Genomic DNA, 21,479 nt, shown 5'->3' on the forward strand with positions numbered 1-21,479 from the left:
ATTAACATATCCCTGGAGGGCTAGCTCAGCGGAAAGTTAAATCCCCAAGAGATCCTGTCTCTTAGCTCACTGCAGGCCACAGGGTCCACTCCCAGCTGAGTACCAGAGGGTGGCAGCTGGGGGTACCTGAGCTGAAAAAGGCCTTTGTGTTGCAGCCCCTTCCTCTTGCAGACATCCAGCTCTGCTTTCAGCTACTTTGATTTATTAACATTAGCTCTGCTTAATATTTGCTTTGCAGGCTCCAGCAACCCCTTCCCACTCGTGATCCAGCAGTGTGGAGACATGCAGCCTTGTCCAAGCAAGATGCATGGTCGCTATGTTAATAGTGGCACTAGTCTGGCTTCTGTAGTCCAATACCCACCATAATCTGTCACCCACAGGTACTTTCCATTACACAGTTTTATTACACATTTTTTCCTAACATCAAAGCCCAATCCCCATCCTGAGTCTTCCTGTGCCTCAGTGCCAGGCAGAGCAGCTATGGGAGGTAGGAGCGGGAAGAGCAACGGTGACAGAGGACAAGGCAAAGAGCAGGGGGAGGTGGTTTAAAGCCCTCAATGAGGGGAGTAATGAGTGAGGGGGAAGCCCATAGCTGAGCGTGGCTCCAGGCCAGCCGTGCTCCCTACCAGGGCTTACTGTGTCTCCTGGCCTTGAACTCAGCCAGAGCCTCTGCAGGAAACACCCTGTGGCACCCCCAAGGTCCTCCATCCTCTTCCTTGTGTGACCAACCCTGCACAGTCCTGGGCCCAGTGTGGCTCCCCTGCTCTGCCCTCATCCCTCTGGACCATCTTAACATGCTTTCTCCTACAAAAAACCCCCACAACCATGGAGTAGTTGAGCTGCCCCGGCATGCACAGGAAGCGAGGAGTCAGGGGGAGGCCTATCAACAACAACCACACTGGCCTTCTCAACCGAGCTACCCTACACAGCGATACATGCATGTTGGCCCCTTCCCTGCCCTGCCCTATGAAAGGGACAGAGGCCTAAGCTGTGCTGTCTCCTCTGGGCAAGGACTGGCTCAACAGCCTCAATAAATATCAAATAAATAGAGCCTGGGGCGGCAGGCACTGGGAGAGCCATGCTCCGGCACACGGGCACTGGCTGAGAGGGGCCAAGCCCAGCAGAGTCCCATGGCTGAGAGCCAGGAGCCGCTCAGTCCGGCAGCAGCTGCTCCAGCTCCTTCTCATTCAGCCTGTTGGTGGTGACAATGTGGTCGAGCTGCTTCATGTACTGCTCCAGGTCCTGCATGAAATGGGGGATGCGGGTCTTCTCCAAGACCCCAAATTTCTTCAGGCGATTCACATCTTCATAGGAGACCTGGTGGGAAGCAGGGAGATGTGTCAGGCCTAAACCTGCAAGCTGCAAAGAGGAGGTGCAGGGCAGGAGGATGGGTCTCTCATCCACTGCTCCCTCCAACACATCCACCCCACACATCCCTGCCTACCAATGCTGCAGAATCTCCTTCTGGCTTGTGGGGAGAGGTGCGGGGTGGGAGGCACGTGTGGGGAAGGGACTGGTTCGTGTTTTCCATCACGCCATGCTCATGCTGTCCTTCCACACTGCAAACCTAACCGTTCCTCGTTATCTGGACAGCCATAAGTGGATGTAAATGTAAAGAGCTTAACACGTTTCAGCCAAAGTGACTGCTTAATCTCCATTTCAGAGAGGCGAAGGAAGTAGGACATGAAATAATCACAAAAATTGTGGCACCTATTAGGAAGGGGAGATGCAGGTGGCCCATCAGCATGCTCTTGATGGCAGTTGAAGCTCAGGCTGAATTTTGGAGGAAAAAAAAATATATAGAATCACAGGAAAAAAAAAAGTCCCAAAATTTTTCCATCAAGGCAAAAAAAATGCCTGCAATGGGCTGAGCCAGGACCTGCCTTTCAGAAAACACATCAGCAAAGGAGCTGCGTTAGGCCCCTGTGGCTGAGCTTTGGGAAAGCACACAGGTTAGCTGGGGGGGGCGGTTACAGCTAAATTTGAGGGGTTGGGCAGGGGGGAAGGGGTGTTGAGCTCTTATCCAAGTTGTTTTGGAGTTAAGTATGGGCCTAATAGGCAGTGAGACTGCCTCAAAACCATTGTATGTCCCTGTTGCTGTGGTAAAAGCCATGTTTGGCGTCCCACCACCTCCAAGCCCAGCCACCCAGAACGGCTCACAGCCCAGCATGGCCTCCTGGCCCAGGAGCCATCCCCTCTCCCAGCGTGGTGCTGGGCACCAGCTATAGCAGCTGCCCCAGCCTTTTACCTTTCCGAGTGCGGCCAGCAATGGAAAATCGATGGTCTGACGATGTCTCAGGATCCGGAGAATCCCATCCAGGTAAACTTGATCCTTACTGAAACAACCTGGGAGGGAGGGAGGGACGGAAGTAAAGGGGACTTGGCTTAGGATGCTGAGCTGGTGTGAACCAAGCGTGCCAGGGTCCACACATTGTCGGGTACCAAAACCAGTGCTGGCCAGGGCACTTAGCATGGAAAACAGAGATGCCAGAAGGGGAAAAGAAAGGATGAGCCCCCTCATCCTGGGTAACTGAGCTGAAGAAGAGTACATGGGATCACCAGGGAAATAAGCAAGCTGAAGAGGTAGGTGGAAGGATATCCATCATGGACAAAGATGATGAAAAAGTCCAAGGGAGAGAAGTCAGGGCTCAGGTTGGACCAGGTGATACGTGAAGAAGGAGCTGAACATGTATCTCCCCTCTGGTACATGAAGAGTTCCCCCAGGAACAGAGTTATGTTCTGGAGTGTAATAGGATGGACAGAAAGGAAAAGGCGCAAAGGACAAGCAAACTCAGCCTTGCCAACCAGTGCTGGGTAGACGTACAGGCAGCTACGTGCAGTGAGACTCAAAACTGCAAAAGGCCTTAGGGCCCAGGCAGTGTCTCACCACAAGAGCTGGACAAGCTTTGGCACTATTTTTTTTTTAAAATATCAAACCACTGAAAAAAATAAAAAGCCTCCTGCAAATGTTTATCTCACCTCAGCTCTCCTTTGGTTGCTCACCTCCCTGTGAATTGCTGTAAGTCACTCTATGCAAATGCATGGAACTGAAAACAGATGCATGAACTGGAGGAGCCAGAGAGCGGTGATGCTACTGGACCACATTTGCAGAGGTTGCTGTTGTAAAGATATTACTTATGCAATGTAAATCCATACAAAGCGGAGCAGGGAATGAGGTAGTGTCAGGGAGAGGGGAGGGCAGTGCTGCTGCTTTGGGGGCTGCCTCAGTGGTGTGCCCCCATTTGAAATCCCCTCCCAAACTAACGCTTTCTCTCCATCTAGCTTTACCTGGCTGAGACGTGTCTGTCTGGCCTCTCTTTGCCCGCACGCAGTACTCCCACCGGACCCCAGCGTCCTGGACGTACTGCTCCAGGTCCTGGAAGAGGGCAGAGAAGGAGAGGCGGCTGGCCTGGTGGATGGTGTAGTAGAGCAGGGCTGCTCGCCACAGGAAGGGCTGCTTGCGGAAGAGGACGCTGTGCAGGCTCGCCAGCCCCTCCTCAGTGGGGTTGGCAGGCTTCAGGCTGTACTGCTTACGGCCCTCGGAGCTGTGCCAGGGCTGGTGGGTGTTGTTAACCCCCCGGATATAGTGGGTACCTGGCAGGACAAGGGCGAGAGCTGTCAGACCCACCTCTCTCAGGACCTTGGGCTGGCACCCATGGGTGCCTCAGCCCTGCTTTGCTGCTGTAGCATTTCTGTAGCATCCTCTCCTGCACCAGGGCTGCGGGGGAAGGAGGTGTCCCCGCTGGGGCACTCCCAGGCTCCACGTGGGCATGGAGCTGCTGGTGCTGCATGGCAGCGCAGTGTGAAGCAGGCACATGCCTTTCTGCCCTGCCTTCACAGAGGGATCCCAGGGCCCAGCCGCCTTAGCCCCCTTCAGATCCTACCTGCAGTGTCATGGCCCAGGAGGACACTTCTGGAACACCTCCTTGTCATAAGACACTACTAGTAGGAACAGTTTGCAGAGCCTCAAAAAGAGACTGGACAAATGCATGGGAAGCAGAGCCATAGAATCACTAAATACGATAATAAGCACAGCGAGCCCAGGAAGCCATCAAGCAGAAGACAGCTGGGGTCTGACAGAGCATGTAGAGAAGCAACATCTCTGCTTGCTGTGTGCTCCCTGCTGCTGGGGAGAGCTTTGCATACACCCTGCTGCTGCGCAGCCCCCTCTGCCTGGCTGCGGCCCCCATGCCCCTGAGCCTGGCTGCTCCACTTCAGGCCCTCTCTTGCAGCAGGGCTGGAAGCAAGGCCATCACCTGGGTGGCTGTCAGGGATGCTTGCAGCATCCTCCCTGCACCGCTGCAGCCCCCGTCATGCCTCGGGGTGCTGGTGCAGCACACGCATTGCTGCAGGCAGCCCGCGGCGCGGCCCTGCTCACCTATCTCGTGGCGCAGCATGCCCTCCAGCCAGTACTGCCGCGCTCCGGACAGGTTGATGGCCAGGGTTGGCCGGCTGTCCTCCACCATCATCACAGCCTGCGACAGGAGGTCGTCGGTGAGCTGCACCACCACCTGCGGAGGGAGAAGGTGAGCAGCATCAGCACCTTGCATTGGAGCAAATGCAGCCCCCTCGGCGGAGCCACGCTAAGCAGAGGCAACCAGAGGAGCCCGTTACCGCCACGGACAGCCCTGTGCTACACAGCTACGGAGCAGCTGCTTTCTCTTGGGCTCTCATTACAGCTCATCAAAGCACTCTGAGGAATATATGACTTTTTAATGCAAAGGCAGGTTAGTGCAGGAGGGAGGTATCCAGAGCCTCAGTCTGTGCTGAGCCTTTCAGGAGGACTTGAGCATTCCCTCCCCGCCATCCCAAGCAGTCCTCCCCAGCATGTTTTCAAGGGCCATTGGAAAATGGTTTAAGCTGTTCTTCGAAAGGTTGGTATACGTAAAGAAGCTCCCAGCTCAGTGCGGAACCTGACAACCACAGCTCCAGCGGCTGTAGGAGGGACAGGCTGAGAAGTGGGGAGGCATTTCAAGAAATCTTAACCAGTGTTTTGCTGTTATAGAGAGGAAAGCAATCCTCCTGCCATGCTGCGTTATGCAGTCCCATCCCCTTCAGTCTCCATCACCCTGCCTCCCTGCTACAACCAGTAAGAGGACTTTTCCAAAGCTCCAGGTCCCTCAAACCTCAGTCACCCTTTGGCAGCTCTCTAAGGAATTAGCCCCATCTTCCAGGCTGTGTTTCTGAGACGTGAGAGCCTATGGGATCAAGGGCCACATGTGACTTTCTGTATTTCCAACAGGATGCAGTATCAAATGAGGGAGCCTGCTTTGCCTCTGCCTCCTTTCCCCTCTCTGGGGACCACAGCAGTACTCACACATCCAGGTGGGCACACAGCTACCTTTCTTACCATGTGGCTCTGTAGGATTAATTTGGATTTTGTGGGAAGCACCCTACAAACACAGACCCAGCCTGTGAAGCCCCTCAAGGGGCTGCAGTGGGTTATATGTAGCAAGCAGTCACAGCTAAAATGCCATTTTTCCTTGTGCACTTTTCCTGCTCCCTTAAGGACACTGCTGTTTGGTGCCAGTGTCTGTGCTCTTTCGTGCAGAACTGGTGACTGCAGTCCTGACAGTCCCTGGGCCCCTGACATTTGACCAACAGCTTTTATAAGGAGCATGGGACAAGACACACTGACAGTTTGTGAACTCTGCTATCAGAATACCAGTTACCACATGATGCTCAGCTAGCAAAACAAGTTTTCTTCTATGATAGCTTTGGAAATGCCTATCTCCTGGCAGCAAAATCATATTCAGTTTGGATGGTCCAACCCAATGCTGAGACACCACTGACGCAGCCCTCAGGGCTAACGTCAACTGCTTACATCTCATCTTCACCTCTCCCACGGCATCAGAGAAACTCCTCCCACCTTGGATACTGAGGACAGTTTGCTTTTTGTGAAAATCTGCCCCAAAAGAGGTAAGTTACAAGTCCCCAGCTCTCTCTGTTCCCACTCCTGCTAGCCTGGGTCAGTTGTAGAACCCTATCTTCAGGGGTGATTTTGTCTGAAAGGCTCCTACCCTCCTAGCCCTCAGATTCTGCAATCCACAACAGCCTAGTCCTTTGTGGATCAGCGCTGCAAATTTGGTCACTAAAATGACCTACAATAAACAACCTCCAGAGCATGCTTCTGCGTGGAGGACCCTTCTTAAGTTGGTTTGGTGACATGAATCCAGCAAAGCCTTGCAAAAAAAAAAAAAAATTGAGGCAGTGCCTCTAAACACATGGCAAGCCACAGCTCGAAAGTGGAACAAGCAGTGACAATTGCACTGCTTTTGCACAAAAGGAAAAAAAATAGCAAAACTGCTGACCCTAAATTATCCAGAAATACTGCCACGCTGTGGGCACTTGGCTCTTGCATGCAAGGGCACTAAATGTGTCTCCTTGTGGTGGCACTGAGCACATGGTCGAGACAAAACAGGACTTTGCTTGCAGCTAAACCACGGTATTGTGAAGCCTAAACACAGAGATCCTCTCTCCTTTAATTCCTTTGCTCCTTCTGCCAGTGCAGAACAGTCTGACCCAGCAAGCAGGTTGGTACAGGGAAGAGCTCAAGGGCCAGGGATTTAAGGAACAGAAGTCCTACAAAGAGACCAGGGAATAAACCCACAGAAGCAGCTGGGAGAGAACACAAAATAACAAAGCGGTCAGGATCCACACATAAGACAGCAGATTACATGAGCATGGAGAACATTAGCATTCCCTATTGCAACATTCCCAGTGCTCAGGCAAAGTCCATCCAGTGCAATGAACATTACATTCAACTACTGCATTTTACCCATCCCCTTTCTGAAGGTCTGCACATAATTGTACTGCATCCTGCATAACTTGCTGTCAAGGAATTTCTTGTTTCGCACATTGCATTAACTCTTTTCTTTGTTACAGGACCAAACTACAAAGTTCTCATAAAAAATACTCCATGAAGGAACCCAAGCCTTTGGCTCCATTTGCATGTCTCCCATCCCTACTTCATACTTCTCTTCAAACGCTTCAAGATAAGAGCAATAAGGATCCATGACAAAAGCCATGAGCAGCAAGAGCCAAGATACGCCAACCACAGGCATTGTAGCCGGTCTTTCTGCCTGTGCATTTGCTGGCTGTGATTCACAGCAGGGAGATAAGGACATGCAATTTATTCTCTGCACTAGTTAACCCCTTTCTATAGAAACAAACAGCTGTTTGGGGAAATCAGGTTATTGTGTGCAGCATAACCTGTAGCAGAAGTAGCATGCACTCCTGTAGCCTTCATCCAGAGATACTCGTGTGAACCTCACAACTCCTGAGCTGGGGTATCTCAAAACAAACCCTGTTCAACTGAGTATATGGGAAGAATTTAATGCAACAATGATGTTCTTCCAAAACACAGTGAGCAGGCTGCTTGGAAATAACAGAAAACCAGAGACAAATGCACTGTCAGCAAAATAATGTATTGACAATCCAACTTCAAATTGATGCACACATTCATACTACTACAGGACAATTCTTATTTGTGTTGGAAAAAAAGAATAAAAAAAGGAGCAGAGACAGAATTGGTTTGTTTTAACACAGATTTATTCTTGTGTATGACTGTTTGTTAGAGCCAGAAGTGCAACATAACAGAGCAGAACCTACTACTGGGCAAATTAACAGCATAAAAAGACTGCACTGCAACTGTTTAACTTTACTAGACTGAAAGATAATCCCTCTAACTCAAGCAGAGGAAGAACTTGTCAATTTACTTTCAACCTGTGTGCATCCAATGAGCTCTATTTCTGTTCCACTGAGCAACTGAAAATCAGCAAGTCCTGCACTTTCCCTGTCCTCTCCCACATCCAACCAGGACACGCAGATCGCGTCTCAGGACTAGGCTTAGGCACAAGTTTCACTTGGGACAGTTTCCCCCCCACAACACATCTTCTCCATCCCTCACTACTGACACAAGCAGTTGCAAAACTTCCCAAGTGAGAGGCTGCCGTTTCCACACTTCTGTAAACAGCCTGGATCAGCACAAGTCAGCACGAGCAGTGAGAGAATCAAAGCCTTTCGCTCCTGCTCCTTCACCCCATCCGTGTGAACACTTACGCAGCGGTGCAACAAAATGGGGCAAGGAACTGACCCAAACTAAAATTGGTTTTATTCTCTAGCCGAGTTTTCAGCAAGATCACCACCCGGCCACATGAGCTGCCATACTGGCACAGGCTCTGGTGGGGAAAAAGGCTACCTCTAATAAGCCTTCTAGCTTCTACTTATAGACTGGCCATACAGCAGGCAGGAAATGTCACAGACTCTTCATAGTTGGGAATTAAGGACGTACATATGAAGTAAACATGGTCACTTTTTACTTCCAAAGGCTTACCTTTGCAATCTTTCATTTTATTTTAACTTTTTCTACTCTCTTATACCAGTTCTATGCTACAGGAGTACAATTTTGTGATCTTGTCATTGCAATCCCAAATATAACTAGCTGAGGTTGAAATCCTGGGAAGGGAAGGGGAGGCAGAGGATAGAGTTAATACTTTCTGTTTGGTTGGTTTTGTTTGTAACACAGCTAAGGAGTACGTTTCACTGTGACAGCACTTCTCTTGCTCCATTGAAGCCACTGCTGTTTGGTGCCAGTGTCCGTGTTCTTCAGTGTAGAACCAGTGCCCACACTCCTGACAGCCCCCTGGTCTGTAGGCCTTTGACGTCTGCCCTACGGCTTTTGTGAGGAGGACGGGACACGTCAAACTCTGGCAGTTTGTGGATCTCCATTGTCAGGACACCAGTTACCGTGCGATGCTCAGCTGGCAGGGAGCGGACATCTTGCTCTCTGGTCGCTCTTCTTTGACCTATGTATATATACAAAAAAAAAAGGTTGGAATTTAGAGTACTAGATCCTGGACAGATGCAGTAAAACTATTTTCCCTAGAATAAATACTCTCATTCTTTGATATGCTCTCTCCCAGCCTATATACACATAGCATAAACATAGAATGCACATATCTTCTACTACTCTGTTTTTCACTTTCAAATTGCACATTCTTCACTACATTATGTTGAGTTCTTTCAAGGCATAATTCACAAGTGACACGAATTCAGATGTTTCCAAGTCTCCTCTAAGCTCTAACCCAATCAAAACTGCTTTGTTGTTGGGATCATCCCAATTTGTGGCTTTTGGGAAACTGATGCTCCTGTGGCATCTCCTGAACAGCTCAAGTTTTCCCCAATGCATTTGCAAAATCTAACCCTGCGTGTGACTCTTGAACGAGCACCCACACAAATGCTGGAACTATTATATAATCCCAGCAGTTTAACAATTGTGACAGTTACACAGATAAATGATCTGTGATGTTTTGATGCTACTCATCTCTCCTTTCTGCATTAGTTCCTTAATTTAGCACTGAGAGAGGATATCCAGGCTTTATTATACATTAAAACTCTGTCCAACATCTGACAATCTCCTTTTCCTCTGCAGTATGGGGAATGCTGTGTCTTATAACCTCTACTGCACCTTGGTGTTACTCATGCTGGCTGATCCTTTCATTCTCTTTAGGCACTGCCAAATACTAGCTAAGTTGCCAGATGGCACCGTTGGCCTCCAAGATTGGCTGCCAAGGAAGCAGAAATACTGCCTGGGTCATGGAAGGAAGCTACCCAAAAATCACTGTCATCACCTTTTGGCATGGAGATAGTAGAATAGTACGTGCTATGCTGAAGAATGTAACACATAGGTAGGTAAGTAGGTCGCTCCTTATTCAACAGAAATGTTTGCTGGAAACTCCTTTTTTTTTTTGTCCTCCTTCCCACAATCTTTTGTGCTAGTAAGGCTGTGGGACAGTTCACTCTGACTACTAAATCACATCTACTACTTCATGTCTTAGACTTCCTCCTGCAGACACACAGTTTACCTTAAGTGTGCTGCCTGCATTTCAACAGATTATCAGGACAGAAGATACTTCCTCTTGAGATACCCACAGAGGTGGAAAGATAATCCTCTTTTCACTACCAGTAAGAAATATTTGCAGTAGAGTACTCTGGCTTTAAAATAAGAATAGTTGCTCCTGACTTTTTTTTTCCCTAATGCTACAGTACAAGTCAATCATCCCCATATTTTGGCATTCCCATCAGTTCAATATTTGAGGGCCTGGGGAAAATAATTCCTGTGTAAGTACAAAGTAGACATCATGCTCAGATGGTACAGAACATCAATGATGAAAGCCACTGCAGTAATGATAGTGACAGAAGGCCAGAGAAACAGAATATGAGGCTAAAAAGCACCAAAAGAATCCAGCCAAACTGTGATGGTGTCAGAGACCGAGGTGGACATCATCTGTCAGTCTTCAGTCTCATGCCTGATAAACAGGAAACAGACTGAACAATTCCAAGACAACTGTTTCATTTCCCTCTTCATACCAGACGGCCATTTATACAGTGAATAAAGGGAAGTAGAACAAACAGCCAGCAAATAAGAGGCAGCTAACAACGTGATGTTCAACTGAAAACAGGTCTTGCCGTCAAAGAGCAAAGGCATCTTTTAGGCAAGTGAGCAAGAACTAAAATGAAGGCTGAAGCATTCCTTGGATTGCTGCTTGGAGAAAGATCCAAGAATACAGAAGCATCTGTCTGTGTGGACATGCTGGGACACTGCACACGGCTGAACACAGAGGAAAGGGGGCAGTATAAGTGGTAACTTCTCCATTTTTTTTTTCAGGAATTAAGGAAAACCTCAAGCAAGAACACTTCAAAAACTTTAGAAGAACTCAGGTCATAGGGAAGACTTTTTCTCTCTCTCTCACGGTGAAGAAAAGGAAAACAAGAGAAGGCAATCCTGAATTCAGTCATGAAATGGAAACTATTTCTTCTGGTATTTTAAATCACATTAAATGATTAGGAAGGAGGTTCATAACAAACAAGTGCGAGTAAACTGTGGAACTTGCTACAGTTCAAACTTTGTTACACACTAACAGAAGAAAAAATTATTAAGTTTTTGTATACAAACACTACTAAGGATTTAGGAAGAAACTAAACTGCAGTGGCTGAAGGCTAGGAGAGTATGTCAGGCAGAAATTACTACCCACTTTCCCTGTTCCTTTTTGTCCTGAGGACAGGCTATTCTTACGGACAGACACTGGGACAGAGGGACAGGACTGACCAGCACCTCTACCCTTATGTTTTTTACTGGAGTTGCAAAGCATCACTTCTTCCCCTCTCTCCACACCTCCCTTCCCTGCCAAGCAAAGCTTGACTTGAGGCAGAATAAAAATGAAGTTATTCTTATAGACGGTGAAAAGAGAAAAAGGGTAAAGCAGAAAGAACCACATGTTTCTGTTCTGCTCTAAATGTCACATGCTTTCCATGTTCCCATTCTCCTCTGTATTCCACAAAACACCAAGGGGAAAGCAATGAAGGCCTCCAAAGCAGGACGAAGAAATCAGAGTCCGGCAAAGATGCAAAAGAGGACAAGGGAAAGAAGCAGATCCACTTGAAGACTGCAAAACAGGACCAATTTTCAGTCAGAAAGAACGAGGAACCCTGCAAACACATTACCCTGCATTATGCAGTCCACAGGTGAGAGTTGGCAATATTGCCTCATGGAAGCACACAAGGCAGTGGGGTGACTTCACAATTAGAAGAGGATAGGCAAAAAAAATAAATCTTTTTGAAAAGAATTGTGTGAAGCTCTGTCCAGGAATCAGAAGGGAATCTGAAAAGCTTCACGGAAGACTGCAGCCTGTGTATTCATATTACACAACTCATAACATTTCCCTGGATTCAGCAAAACAAGCCTTGAAATCTGAGGCTTTCAACAGATTCATTCAAGGTCAGTTTAGTTCCAACAGCCACCACTTAATAATGCACTCGGGTCAGCCTCTAGCATCTTAGATACAAAACACAAGTCCTCCCCACAGCCCAAATTATGAATTACACAATCAGAGGGAGAAGAAAATACATTTTCTAAGACTGTCTACAGCTAAATATTCAAGATAGCTGCACAGTAATTACATCATATAATTCATATGCTTGATGGGTAATATCAGTTGTCTTATTTAAGAATCACAGTTTACCCTGCCACAGATGCACAGAGACACTGAAGAGGCACTGCTGGAACAGGGGCTTAAAGTCTCTTCCAAAGTCTTACTTCTGGAGCAGCAACGAGCTCTCCAGATTTGTGATTTCTTTTATTTCTAATGGGATTCACAGCTAAGGTCTGAATTTAAGGCATGGCATCAGACTATCCATTTCCATCCACCAAGCTGTCTGCTCAGTTTGTGAATGTAATAGCAGGGAAAGAGCTTGTCCCCAGAAACTGAGTGAAGAAGTGAGCGTGTTCGTGGCTAGCCACAGCACTGGGGAAAAAGCTCCTGTTTTTTCCTAACTTTGGCAATATTGACAGCAATAGGCCCATTTGCTTAGTGTCTTGCCCACTAACACGCTCCTGGCACTTGGAAGCTCTGGTGCACAGCGGCAGGGCCAACACTGCTGACAGGATCCGTGGAGTTGTATCTAGTGTAGACAAATGACATGGCCTAGCCCCATGGATTACTATATAATACTTACCAATACAGGCAGGTAGCAGCTGGGAGATCCATGGATACTGTAAGCAGGCATCAGAGCTCTGGCAACATCACCTCAGTCCTGAGCCAGAACAGAACCAGAACAAATTCAGTATCTACAGCTTGAACCACATCAAAGAAACTTTTGAATACTCGAAGTTAATTATAGTACAAATACTTACCCATGAGCATGCTCCCTGGGGTGCTGGAAACTGGTATCCTGCCTTCACAGATCAGCACCATCCCTTCACACCTCAAGTGCCAGGGATGAATGTAGGGGGATAAATGGGAGTGAGCTGCCTTTGCATTAACCTGGCAAACGATGCCAGTGGCTCTGCAGGCAGCTCAGGCACTGGAGCAAGATTTAACTCCTATTCTACCAACACTCAAGCTACAGTCTTTTCTTGTAGCTACTGCTCGATAGTTTTGCAAAACTACACTAGATGCTACACAAATACTTCTGCTGGGACTTTACTTGGGTCAGATGGCTCTATTTTAGCAGCCCCAAATGTGTTAGTAGTTTGGCAATTATCTTCAAAGAAAAGCAGCACAAAGTTCAACTTGGACAACACTTCTTGCTGTCACACTGATTGTTATTGAATGCATTTGTAAGGTATAAAATCCCACTGTGAGAGATGGAAAGGGAGCCTGCCCAGAGAAAGCAGAAGCAACGCCTGCACATCCTAAAATGCCCTCACAAAAGCTTAAGATTAGTGACAAGCTTTTGACCATGTTTCGTTCAGCTACAGGCTACAAATGGGTAACCTGCAGTGGACCCAAGTGCTAGAGTTTCTCCCCCCCCCGCCCTTTTTTTTTTTTTTTTTTTTTTTTTTTTTTTTAAGAGATCTATCACAATCAATATGAAACACACAGCAGCAACAGAAGCAAACAGCATTACAGAACACACAGGGAAGCTGGGTACTGTGGACAAAAGTCAGTTACAGATACAAGCAACTGCAAGGAAAGGTAGGTAGATGTCTCAATAAAAACTGCCCTGTTCCAGACAAGGCATTACAAATAATGCGGAAACAGCAGAATATATAGCAAGTTTCTATCCTGTACTGGGATCAGAGTTAGATGATATTCCTGTACTACACACATTTCCCTCTTTGCTTCCCCAGAAAGCTTCCAACAAAGCTCATAATGGGTGGCAATCTGCAAACCAATGCTTAAATTGTTTTAAAAGCACTTATCAAAAGTTATGAATAAGAACAGCCATATCTTGCACTCTAAACAATAACTAAACACTTAGTTCCCTTGAATAAAGGAAAAATTTCACGGGGCTGGAAGCAAGCTAGTTCTATAGTAATGTTAAGAAAACATGACCATGCAAAACAGATCACTTTGTATTAAATCACTGGAAAAGAGCAGAATGGCTGAACTTAATCATTTAATAAAAGCAAAGGATGGAACAACTAGCAAGTTAACATATATTCACCGATTAAGACTTGTGAAGAATTTTTTCTTTTTCTTTTTTTTTTTTTTTTTTGCAAAAGCATATAGCTGGCTGCTAGGTAATCCCTGTAAAGCAATGAAAGTTCTGTAGATTTTAAATGCATAACCCCTTCATTTGTTTTTTAAAAAAGGACAACTAGCCAGTACCAATCTAGCACACACAAAACAGGATCGACTAACTGCTAGACTGGATATTGTGACTGTGTACTAAAAAGGCAGCTAAATAATTGGAAGAGACTTACAGAAATCCTTTCAGACGAAAATGCTGAGGAAGATCAAGGTACCAAATTTAAATTCTAGGTATACATCTGCAGAGGAATCACGGTAAGACAAGGAAAGCTAGAAGAGCAGTTTCACCTGAACCCTGTGCTTCCTCCTCTGCCTATGTATTAATTCTGGGAACTGCTCACTCTGACTTTTGTTGGTATGAAAATTCTGGTTAGTGCTATGTGCCAAGAATCTTAACTTCAGTGAAGAACGCGAGAATTACCCTATTTGGGGATGGGGTGAAAATCAGAGGTAAGGAAACAGTCTGACCAAGAGGCAATGATGAGGGAACCCCCTTCACCATCTAGCACTGCTGTCTGTTAACTATGTGTCCTAGGGTGCTACAGTCAACAGTAAAAGACGACCCTGCAAGGAAAAGCAGAAGGAGGTCCAGAAATTTTTCTAATCATTCAGATCTGGACAGAGAAAGTGTTTTGCACATATCCTGCAGGCAGGAAATAATAAAAAAACACCCTCGAGTGAAGTTGCGGCACATTCCTCATCCCCACACACATCCAGCTGCTAGGTATGTCCTGGAAACACAGCAATATAGACACACCAGCAAACCTTCAAGTTCTTCATCTTGCTTAATAACCACAGCGATTTCTCTTGCATTAAAGCACAACAGGTTTTCAAGCAAACAACAATGGCAACAGCATCCGCAGCAAAACGGAGCAGGCAGAGATCAAGGCAGGTGAATGTACAAGGGTACATTTCACTTTTCATCTTCTCCTTGTGACTTGAAGGTGGAAGAGAAAGGGCCAGTGCTACTGCCAGAGCAGGAACCAGAAGGGAAATGACAAGAAAAGACCACCAATGTCTTCTTGATGAGTATTTAAACCCTCAGGATTCCTGGCTTAGTGCCTTGCGACTCCACTGTTGCAGAGCAGCAGTTTTTCTTTCTTTGGAAGGGAGTGTTATTTGGCTAAGCACAGAAAGCAAGCTGCAGAAAATTCTGCCTCACTAGGCCGAGATTTGCTGCCTAACAGGCTCCATCAGAAGGCAGTTTAGCGCGTGCAGCAAGGCAACCATGAGGAACTCTTCCTGCATCAGCACGGAGGGGAGCCGCAGCACTCGGCATCTCGGTTGTCTAAGGTATATTGGCACCCTAACTTGGGCTTCTTGAGGCACAGATAAACCCTATGAGCTAGAAAGAATAAGAGAGGTTGAACTTCTCATCTTCCTTCCCACATAGCTGAGTTACTATAGCATCACAGCTAGAGTAACATCATAACTGAGTATTTCCCAGTGTTAAAACCTGAGCTTGGGGTTTCAAAGTACCATAACCCAGTATAACCAAAAGAGCAGGAAATTTCTCCTTGATTTTTGTTTTTGAACATGTGAATGAACCCAGCTGTCAGAGATTTCTGCCATACCACAGGGAACAAAAATAGTTTACTCTTTCCAGTGATAATTGATGCCTCACGTACATAGCAAAGGACTCCCCACCCAATATGCACGGCCATGTGGACAGACACAGCTCCCACCTCTCTCAAACATAAGGGAAGACATGGCTGGATTGCAAAAAAAAAATCAGGAGATTGGTGGAGAAATAGCACTGACTTCCTAACTTTGGGGTAAGGACTACAAGCAGCCAGGAGCCACGTTGAACTGAAGCCACAGTTAAGAGTAGGAAACACCTCGACCCTGAGCTTGTATCGGGCAGTTGCCAGGCTCAGAGAATCCAGTACTTGTATCACGTTTCTCCAAGACACATCAAGGTTCTTGCACAGTGGTGGCCTCTGAGAGCTAGGACAAACTGGGAACCATAAATGGCCTGAAGTTACTTAGAATCAATATAGTATTTCCAGTAGAAACTGAGAAACACAGAGAAGGACAGTTAAAATATTTTGTCTCTATGCAACACCTTTGTAAACAAAATCACCATGAGATTTGTTTACAGCATCCTGCACTACAAACTTGGGTCTCAGGTAGTTTTTATTCCTGCCCTGAAATCAGTTTCTCAAGTCTCTCTTCCTCAGTGAAGATTTTTCTTCTTCGTACCCAAAATACTTCCTAATCCAACTCTTTATTATCAGGATTAACACTGCTGACTTAAAACAACGGTTAAGACAAATATTTTCTAAATTTATTTTACAAATAAAGATTTCATACATAAAACAAAGAATGATTATTACCTCTCCCACGCAGCCTTCCTTCTGCATGTACTTTCGGATAACAGACCAGATTTGGCATTTGCTCAGCAATCTTCCTCCAGTGGCAACTTCAAAACTCTCATAGGTACCATACTTTTCCAGGACAGCATGAATGATCCTAATTGCCTGTCACATATACAAACAAAATATCAGTCAAAACACCTTCTCCACTCTCAAATACCTCTTTCACAGCATCAAAAATCCCATGCATAATGAAGTCCAATTAAGAGAATCCCCTATAAAGAATCAAAACCAAGAAGTGAGTTTGCAGCTTAGTCATTTTCAAATCACAGATTCCTCATGCCTATTAATATATATCCCCATTTGGATGACTTTCAGGCCAGAACAATAAGCTTCTCCTCAAGTGTGTGTTTTATCCTCTCTTGCCGAGTTAATCTCTTTGCTCTTTGTCCTCCTCTCCTCATCTAGCTTCAGCTGTCTTCCAAGTTCAATCCCTAATAAGCCAGATCCCTTGCAGATATATTCTCCACTCCACAGAACCTAAGCAGGTGTGGATGGGATGGGGCACCACACAGGAGACACACACTGTTTCAGCAAGGAATTAAACACACAGAACTAAATAATTATTAAACTGGCATTTGCACCATTTCCCACTACATAGTGGCAATGGTTTCATTCAGACTCTTATTCCAGTTATTAAGCAGAGCTCTTTTATTAGTGCTCCATCATAAACTTAGCTTCCGTTGAACCCGAAACCACATACAAAGTGGAAGCCAATTCCATAGCGTGCACACGAGCTCACATCTGAGACGGGACCGAGGACCGGTGCGGTCTGAAGCCCTTTTCATGGACGTCAGTATCAGAGGAACAGAGCAAGATTAGAGAATGTCTCCTTAAAAGCAGGTGCAGACTGTTCTTCCTCCACCATGATCAAAAGGAAAACGACTGGTCAGAGCCCTGCATAAAAGGTTTTATCCCCTCTTTTCTGCTTAAACCTATAACATGAATGCTTCCTGCCCAAACATCCAAGCCAGTTAAACGTTATCACTAGTGGCCCCAGCGAAATGAGGGACACCGTGCGTTCTGTAACCACCTCTCTGCATCACAACACATGTTCCTGATTTCCCTTCCCTGAACAGCCCTCTATCCACTGCCAGTTTTATTCTCAAGCGAATTATTCTGTCTTTGCAGGAGAAGTTTTTCGTGCTTTACTCCTGGAATTGCGCTCCCTTCCTCAGATCTCTCTCTGTGTGAGGCAGGGAATCGCAGCTTGCTACAGCCCAGCCCAGGCAGCACTCACACCACACTGTGCACCCTCCTATGAGCTCATTCATTCCTAACCACCCCTCCTCAAACTTAGTTTTTTGGAGAGTTTTTAAACTTTGTCGCCTTCCAGAAGCTAAATAATTATGGCCATTTCCGACTTTGATCAAAACAGGATCATTTCTTCCTGTCCTTTTTTGCTTAGTCACTCTGAAACTTTGTCTCTCATCCCACAAGGTCTGTAGCACTGACTTGAAAGAACCGTGGCACAGATGGTCTGCAGGAGCAAAACCACAAAAAGGCATGTTCCTTCTGGCTTTCAGAACAGGCCACAAAGAACAACATTTCTAGGATAGGCCATTTACTTATCTTAGAAGCTGATGAAACTTAGATGCTATGCTGCTCTTGGGTCTCCAGCTCCATCCACAAACATGCACAATTACACCCACAAAGCGGTAACAAATACTCAAGTTACAGGTCAAGCTCCACCTTGATGTTGTTCTCGCTCCTCTGTGAGAGGCTGGGATGGTGCCAAAAAGGCCACGTATCTGTAGTGTAATGAGCCTTAATGTGGCTAGAAGGATGCTTCTTACTTGATCAAAACTTTTTTTTTTTTTTTTTAAGCAGAAGAAGGAAAGAAAAAGGACAGTACATGAAAAATAGCTGCTTCAGCAAAAGAAATGATGTGGTCACTAGCCGCAAAATATGAGAGATAAGAGCGGGGAGATGATTTTTATTTGTGTACTCTTGTTGCTAGCTTAGCGGGGAAAAAAAAAAAAAAAAACACTATAAATTATCTATGTTCTATGGCTAACTCAGGCTTAAAAAAAAAAGCAAGCAGCTTATCAACAATGATTGCTGTTCCCAAGGAAAAAGTATTGACAATAATACAGGGCTCCCTGTTCCTCTACTGTTTAAATGAGCATTTGCCTACACGTGAAGCCTCCCCACCCACCTTCAAAATATTTCCCTATTCTTCTCCACTTATTGAAGTTAAATATTTCTAAGCAACTCCTAGGCATAATTGGTACAAACTGTACATATAGTGTTTTTATCAGAAGGCAGAAAAACTTCTCCCAAGACACATCATGCACCCACTGAAGAACTGGCAGAGATTGGTAGAAATATTTAATATTTATCTCTCTTTGCTTACAAAAAGACCTTGAATAATCTGGATAATAACTCATGCAGACATACACTAAGCAGGAGCTGACATAACTGCAGTATACCAAAATGAAAAGAAAGATTGTTTTTATTTAATAAGTGAATGTTCAAAAACTGAAATGTAAATCATCAAAGAATTTGTTCCTTGAAACCCTGCATATAGGCTCCAAGTGCTGTGCCCCTCTGCAAACATGGAGTTATTTGTGACAGTTTTTCATCTTCTTTCTTTGGGGCAACTTAAATTGGTCACTTTTGCATAAAGGAACTTGGCAGACCCAGGAACCCCTACAGAACTGTTCTTAAGGCAGCGCAGGGCTCCAAAGCTCTCACAGATCGACTGTGAACAATGAAGTCAGAATCTGAGAGCCTTCCACGCTGCAGAGCCTGTTGTTACACCTGCACGTGCCATCCTAAACTACGTCAAAACGACTCTCTAAAGGCTCCATATAATGATTAGCTGCATGCACAGTGCATCCTCTTTTGCTCTCTGCACTGCTTAATTGAATAAATTAAACTTAATTTCAGTTACAAGGACACAGCCAATGTGTCCTTCCGTCTGGGGCAGGGATCAAGCCAGGAAGATGCCAGAAGCAAACAAGCAACTGAAGCAGTTAGGGCAATTTGTAGATGCTGATTAAGAGCAGTCTAGAGTCAGCCTTTATCATAACCAACCAAAAACTGCTCATAGTTATATGTAAAGGTTGCTGCTAAACAAGACAACATTCTCCTCTTCTGGAAAACAACCATACTTAACCCACCAAGAGATGTAGAGTTAAGGATTGCTTCCCACCAGCTCCTTGCTCCCTACTTGTATGCGATAAATAGAATTCTCAAGAAAACCCCTAGTAGCAAAAAATCCCCAATGGACCATGGTTTCCTAACTGCACCTGTGCATTTATAAACAAGAGGCAGCCTGAGGCATATGGAAGGATTCAGCATGCACAGGTCACCCCTGAACGACTTCTCATCAAATTATGACATTTATATTATTGCTGCGTGTAGAGTATATAATTGAAGGTCATCTTTTTCCAAGGCATTTACGAGCAAGCAGGCAAACCTAGGAGAGGCAAAAAGCCAGAGGCCGCCCGCAGCACAAGGCTGCACAAGCAGCCCGGCAGCAACAGGAGGAAAGAAAAGCATGAGAACAAGGTCCCACCTCTACGAAAGATTTCACACAAGTGACACGACTATTTGCCTTATCAGTGGGATCCTGAAATGCTCCAGCTGCAAGGAGCGCTGTAATCAGCTGCGCTGGGTGCCAGGAAGCAGAAATGCACGGAGCTGGCAGCGCTTTTGGGGGCAGGGACAACGGCATCTTCTCGGGCCAGGCCACCAGCCCCTCTGCGCTCGGTGTTCTCCGGGCGCTGTCGGCTCCGGGGCTGGGCTCGGGCGCCGGTGCTCGGGGCGCCCAGGCCGCCCGCCGCGCCCGGAGCCGCCCGCGTGCCCCTACCTGCGCGACGAAGCGGTCGGAGGCGGCGCGGTACTTGTCCAGCACGGCGCCGGGCACCGGCTCCGCGTACTCGAACTGCGGGTCGTAGGCGAAGCGCGCTCGGAAGAAGCGCTCCCGCTCGGCCTCCACGTTGCGGGGCCGCAGCGCCACGAGCAGGCAGGGGCTCCGGCGGGCGCCGCCGCCGCCCTCCTCGGCGCGCGGCCGGGCGATGTGCGGCAGCGAGGCGGCGGCGCGCATCCTCCCGCGGCCGCCGCCGCTCCCGGCGCACGCGCTCTCGCTGCGCCGCAGCCCGGCGCCGGTCTCCGAGAGGCGCCGGGCCGCGGCGCCGCGCGGCAGGGGCCCCGGCCGCGGGGACGGGCAGGAGGAGAGCCGCGAGCCATGGCGCTCCGGGAGGCCCGAGGCCGCGCTCTGCCCGCGCGGGCTGGCGCCCAGCACGGCGCGGCCCTGCTCGCACGGCGGCGCCCCCGCGTCCAGCACCATGGCCTCCAGCGCGGCGGCGGCGAGCGGGCCGGGCCGGGCCGCGCGGGAGCGCGCCGCCGCCCCCCGCGCGGGAGCGCGCCGCCGCCCCGAGCATGCGCCGCGCTCCGCCAATCGGCCCCGCACGTGGCGCCACAGAGCCCCGCCCACTGCGCCGGCCACGCCCCGCCCCGCCCGCCGCGCATGGGCGGGAGGGAAGGCTCCCGGGAAAATGGCGTCTGCGGCCTGCGCTGCCCGGCGCCGCTGTCAGTGAAACGAAGAGCGGAGGAGTCTGCGTGTCTCTCACACAACTGTCTCTGGGCCCGACTGCTGTGTTCTAATAACTTATTCCTCAGAGGAACCTGCACACAGTCTGGCAGATCAGACTGAGGAAACTAATTTGCCCAATAGCTCTAAAATTCTCCCATATGGCCGGTTGAGATTTTGGCAGATGGGCACGTCTGTGATATTTATTATGGAGTCCTACTGAACATGCTGCTTTTTCCCAGCTCCTGCAGTCCTGTGAGGAAGTGACAATCTTAGTTTTCAGTTACAAACAAATTGTTTTCTTAAGCAATTGTGCTTGTGGAAGCAGGCTGGAAAATGTGATGAAAAGGACGTTCCAAGAATTAGAAGCAAAGAATGTTTATTATTTTATAAACATATATATTTTATAAATTGCTTGCTAGCAATGAGGGGTTGCGTGTACACGGTAATCTGTGAGTGTGGTATTAATGAGCTGGCAGCGAAGTTAATTATCCATCTGCTAGTGTGAAGTGACAAGCCTCTGAAGTC

At 47.3% G+C, this 21,479-nt stretch overlaps 1 protein-coding gene across 1 annotated transcript; it reads right to left on the bottom strand.

Moving 5' to 3' along the window:
• Nucleotides 1-1,146: 1,146 nt before the first annotated feature.
• On the bottom strand, nucleotides 1,147-20,708 carry MATCAP1 (microtubule associated tyrosine carboxypeptidase 1). Its single transcript, XM_088529050.1, has 6 exons — nucleotides 20,229-20,708; nucleotides 16,373-16,516; nucleotides 4,379-4,511; nucleotides 3,289-3,594; nucleotides 2,249-2,346; nucleotides 1,147-1,317 (listed from the first exon to the last, which is right to left on the bottom strand). The coding sequence occupies exons 1-6, from the start codon at nucleotides 20,706-20,708 to the stop codon at nucleotides 1,153-1,155; spliced, it is 1,326 nt and encodes a 441-aa protein (XP_088385176.1). The 3' UTR covers nucleotides 1,147-1,152.
• Between the last annotated feature and the right edge of the window lie 771 nt (nucleotides 20,709-21,479).

The sequence above is a fragment of the Tinamus guttatus genome, unplaced genomic scaffold (genome assembly GCF_059628265.1).
Source record: "Tinamus guttatus ecotype Peru unplaced genomic scaffold, ASM5962826v1 Tinamus_guttatus_pri_ptg000323l, whole genome shotgun sequence".
NCBI lineage: Eukaryota > Metazoa > Chordata > Aves > Tinamiformes > Tinamidae > Tinamus > Tinamus guttatus.